The 5,636-nt window shown below is 31.4% G+C and overlaps 1 protein-coding gene across 1 annotated transcript; it reads left to right on the top strand.

The window, feature by feature from the left end:
- Positions 1-1,409: 1,409 nt before the first annotated feature.
- Positions 1,410-2,348, top strand: LOC310730569 (olfactory receptor 4B13-like; the record flags this gene model as incomplete). Its single annotated transcript, XM_083549585.1, has 1 exon — positions 1,410-2,348. The coding sequence occupies one exon, from the start codon at positions 1,410-1,412 to the stop codon at positions 2,346-2,348; it is 939 nt and encodes a 312-aa protein (XP_083405711.1).
- Positions 2,349-5,636: the final 3,288 nt, after the last annotated feature.

Genomic DNA, 5,636 nt, shown 5'->3' with positions numbered 1-5,636 from the left:
GGTTATCTCCAGCAAACTGGGCTTTCTTATGAGCCAGCTTCAGAAGAGGATTCCTTCTGGGTTGACAGGCACTGAGTTTCTTATTGTGCCTCCTCTCCTAAACCCAATAATGTACAGGCATAAATGTAAAGCTTTGCTACACAGCTGATATGTGCAATGGCCTGGTTAAAAGGTTCACTATTTTATATTACATGTTCTATATATTTCTTAAAATGTAGTTTATAGTAATTAAATCGTGTCCTGGAAAAACCCATCATGTTTAGCTTAATTAAGATTTCTCTTCTTAACTCAATTAGAAGAAAAAGTAACAATGAAACTAATATACATAATGTACATCAGTTACTGTCTCATCACCTGGTGTAAAAAGTGACTGCATTGATATACCAAAGGGGCTCGTCACTAAATTGATCACTGTCTTACAATGAATGTGATATAATTAATGTCTTTTAGTCAGATCTGTCATGTTGACCAAATGTATGTTAATCTTTATTTATTTATGCATTTTAATTCGATATCGGTACAAAGTGCGTTGACACACTTTTCTGTTTTGATTTGTTGTCATGGAAATATTGTGGAATTTTCCACAATCCAGAATGATTCAGCTTGTGTCCATCTTCAGAAAATTGTAAAAAAATGGAATTAAAATAATGTAATATATATAAATTTAATAAGTTCATATTTGGGCTTCATTGCCTGAATAAAACATTTATAAACACTTTTACTATAAATTTATTATTTTTCATTTGGTTACACGGCTGTTTTATATAGTCATATATAGTCATGTGGAAGCCTTTGGGTATTTTGTCATTGTATCTATTCAGCAGGTGTTACATTAATTGCTTTTCATCTGAATCTTAGTCTAACTAGAAACAATAATTGCAGCTGTTTACCATTAGGAGATGTTACTGATCTTGGAAAAAATGTGATTCTGAGCAAATGTGTATATAAGTCAGAGTTATTTAATCAAAATAGTTTTGCAGTCCAAAACATAAAGGTTTAAATACTGTATATGCAGTCATGCCTACACCCCTATAATCACTCTTAGTAACATCACCAATTCATTTGTTAAGGCCGTTGGTAAAAGTGGTCCAAGATTAAATCCTCCATGGCAAAGTCTGCCTTCTGGGAAAATTGCCTTCTGCTTATTGGTAAACAGCACATTTCTCACTTGAAAAATGACTGTATATAAGTTAGAGGTTTGGAAACTCTGAGTAAAGGATAGACATTTTAATTTTAAGTTGGAGACCATGCTGTGTAACATTTTAACCTCACAGATACTTTTTTTAAAAAAGGTTATAAACCATAAATAGGTTTATTTGTTTCTATTTTTATTCTGGAAGCTATGCTTATGAGACTTTTTAAAGCTTGTGGTCAGTTTTTTGTCTTCATACATACTAAAAAAATAAGTGATGGAAAATTCCTCAGGACAGTTTGTATTTGTTCTTCATGGATTGAATGACACAAGGACAAACAAGCATATCTACTTTGTATTTGGTCTAATTGTTTATATAATGACTGTGTTTATAAATCTGTTAATAACTTTAACAGTCATTCTTGATAAAACACTTCATGAACCTATGTATATATTTATATGTAATATGTCTGTTAATGGAATACTTGGAGCTTCTGCTTTCTATCCAAAGATCCTTGCTGACCTTTTAGCAGAATATCATGTTATCTCATATGCAGGGTGCCTCTCACAAGTAGGCATAATTTATTATTATGTTTTCTGTGAATTCACGTGTTTAACAGTCATGTCATATGACAGATACATATCCATTTGCAAGCCTTTAGAGTATCATTCCATTATGACACTTCAGAAAGTTTTAAAATTATTAGTTTTAATCTGGCTCTGCTCCATACTAGAGTCCTCCATAGGGCTGGTGTTCACTGCACAACTCCGCTTATGTGGTAATGTCATTGACAAGATTTATTGTACTAACTGGGAAGTTGTCAAGCTGTCTTGCACAGATGTGACTGTCAACAACGTGTATGCACATGTTATAATAGTATTTAATGTATCTCAAGCTTTGTTCATCATTGTGTCATATTTTTGCATTATCAGAGCTTCTTTAAAGTCCAAGACACAGTGGGCAAAATTCATGCAGACATGCCTTCCCCATTTAATTGTACTCACAAACTTCACTATTGCTCTGCTCTTTGACTCTATGTATGCTCGTTATGGCAAAAGCCAGGGACTGCAAGCTCTGCGCAACATACTAGGTATTGAATTTCTTGTTGTCCCTCCTCTCCTAAACCCAATAATATATGGATTTAAACTAACCCAGATAAGAAAAGGTCTTGTAAAAATATACAGGCATAGATTTAAAGCTTTGCTACACAGCTGATATAGTGGCCAGGTCAAAATGGTTAAATATTTTACCCTACATTTTCTGTATATTTCTTAAAATATATTTTTTTATTTAAATATATTTATTTTGCAGTTAACTCATAAAAATTTTAATTGGAATATCTCCAAAAGTAAAAAAGAGAAACGATCTATTTGATTATCATCATAATCCACATTAGTTACTCTCTTCTACTCCTCTTCTGAAGTAAAAGTGACTTTAATATAACAAATTTCTATTGAATCTTCTTTTATTCAATATTTATACATTTCAATATATTATCTATACAAAATGTAAAAACAATCTTTTCTGTGTTGATGATGTGATGTGGAACATAGAAGTATACACTGTAAGCCCAGACAAGTTGAATTTACTTACAAAATTAGAAGAAACTTGTCTTAAAAAAAATTACATAATGACTAATGAAGACTTGTGTAAGTTTTTTCAACTTAAAATTTTTTATAATATATAGAAATTTTTATTACCAATTTATTCCATTTAAAAAGTTCAATGCCCTAAATTCTAAGTTGATTCAACTTAAAATTGATTGTAATATCAATTGCTTTATCCAATGTTACCACTTAATATCTTAAATAAAAAATCTATTAAAATCAATAAATTAGAGCATTTAAATTATAAAAATAAGAAAGCAAAACACTATCTTCTTTTTCTGTTTCATTTAAATTTTAAACATGAAATTTTACATCTTGTCTTATAAACCTTTTTTTGTTTATTATTTAAACAGAGGTTTCATCATTACAGCACTTGAACTACTAGCATTTTGTCTATTGTATGAGTGCCTGCTGGACTTCTTAGAAACAGAGAGCCACTGGCAGCTACGAAGTTACAGATTAGAGACCCCTGTTTTAATGGTGTAACATTCATGACCCAAGAACATATTTAACATAAAACAGCCTGAAAGTCTAGCAACATCACACCTCTGCTATTTTAAAAACTGATCTTACTGGTGCCTCATCTTAGAATCACAACAAATCACATCAAAACTCTCAACCCGGTCTTAGGCCATTTCGTGATATAGTCCCAAATGTAATCTATTAATTTATGTTCATGGACATGAATTTCACTTTTTATTTTTGTCACTCAGCATGACTTTCCATTTAATGTATTTTAATAGCCTCCGGCACATCTTTTCTTTCTGCCACTGGGCACCACAAATTCTTTATTGCTTTTTTTCCCCTCTTTGTTATTTATATTTTAATCTTCAACCACTATTACTCAACATTTAAATTAGTTGATTTTATTCTTGTTTTTATGGCTTTATATTCTGTAAACTACTCGCTATTATGAACCATCATCAGTGGTTCCTTCCAGTCAAAATATAGTAAATATATTTTCCCGGTTAATTAACAAGACTGCAGATTTGTGGTACGGCCATCGCTTTTAAATGTTGCCGTTTCTATTCTGAGAAATACCATTTTTCCATCGGTTTGGTGGGTCAAATCTAGCAGTAAATACTACAGTAGCTACAATGAGCCTTACTGACTGTTACTACGGTGAAGACACCAGCTAAAACTTTTTAAGGACCTGCCGCCGATTCTCTTTTAATGATATCCTCATCTCTTCTCAACACAAACACAAATTGTGCTTCATATTTCAACAATATGATGTTATGACCAGCAGTTTTAATTGTCTTTGTTGTGGATTAATGAATACAAATGTTTCAAGATGAAAAAACTTTCAACTTAAAAATTCTGAACTTTTAACTATAAAATCAAATTCTTTACTTTTTCGTAAATCCAATAAACAGTATCAAATTTATTTTTTTGGAATATGATTCTGCAAAGGGTTTTGGAAAGAAATGTTTTGGATTGTTTTCTACGTTTACAACACAATTTAAAAGATGGATAGAAATCGAATTAGTAAAATAGATGAACACAGAGGTTGCGAGTAATAGACAGATAGAAAAATTTTATAGAGAGAGAGAGAGAGAGAGAGAGAGAGAGAGAGAGAGAGAGAGAAGAGAGAGAGAGAGAGAGAGAGAGAGAGAGAGAGAGAGAGAGAGAGAGAGAGAGAGAGAGAGAGAAGAGATAGATAGATAGATAGATAGATAGATAGATAGATAGATAGATAGATAGATAGATAGATAGATAGATAGATAGATAGATAGATAGATAGATAGATAGATAGATAGATAGATAGATAGATTATATGTTGTCTTGTATTTTGACGCTGATAACATTTGTGCACACTCTCTTGGAGGATTCCTGGAGAACTTTATTGTTGACAAGTTTTGCAGATTCTGTGTGGTTTGGGAATGTTTTAACTCAGAGACAAAGATTTCCATGATGGGCAGGTGCAGGAGGTGAGAGATGACCCAGGATTGAATCGGACCTATAGTGTGAAAACAGCATCTCTCTTAAATGTTATTCAATGTTCATCTATCTCAGTTGTCTCTTCAAATGCATAAAGCACTCTAAAGCACTCTGATCACGCAGAAAAACACTGAATAGTGCTAACTTCAAATTAGTTTATGATGAATGTATAAAAATGTACACTCAATTATGTCAAATCTTGTTTCAGAAATAGAATGAAATTCAAAACAGCAATGTTTTTTAAACAAACTAATGGTAAAATAAAAGGAAGAGAATCAAACAACAATTTGCGAACTATTAGTCAAGTACTTTGTGTTAATAATTAAATTACTTCAAACAGGAAGAACGCTATTGCATAAAATAAATTTTATCCATTTTACCTTACTGTATACTTAAGTCACTTTAGAACAATTAAAAACCATTAAGTGAACTGAAAACATATATGCAACGGACACAAAAAATTCACAGACAGCCTGATGATTGTGCCTTCACCATATAGGGTAGAGGCATATAAAACAGACTACATTCTGTCTGTATGAGTACCTGATATGACAGTTTTATACACAACACTTACATAGCAGCTGTTTATAGTTTTTTTAATCAAATACAATTAAGTAAAGTTGATCTTTTATGTGGGCTGCAAAGATATATTTTTTGCTCTGTCTTTTAGGTATACTTTATTTTGCTCTATTTTATGTACATTATATTCTATTTTATTCTCTTTAAAAGTTACAGATTGTAAATGATGTATGAAGATGCCATTGTACAAATAAAAAATATAGCAAACAAGAAAAATGTTTACTGGATGTCATAATCAAATTCTTAGAACTCTGCATTTCATCTCTACTACCTTGCTCCAGAATGTTATCTGGAAGATAATTAAAAAAAATTTTAAGCAAGTCAAAGTCTCTTGGACATTCTTTAGTCCACACTGTCTTTAATAATTGTATTAATC

The sequence above is a fragment of the Silurus aristotelis genome (assembly GCF_946808225.1).
Source record: "Silurus aristotelis genome assembly, chromosome: 8".
Classification (NCBI taxonomy): Eukaryota; Metazoa; Chordata; class Actinopteri; order Siluriformes; family Siluridae; genus Silurus; species Silurus aristotelis.
Note: the sequence above shows the minus strand (reverse complement) of the source record. Positions and strands in the feature narration are given on the sequence as shown.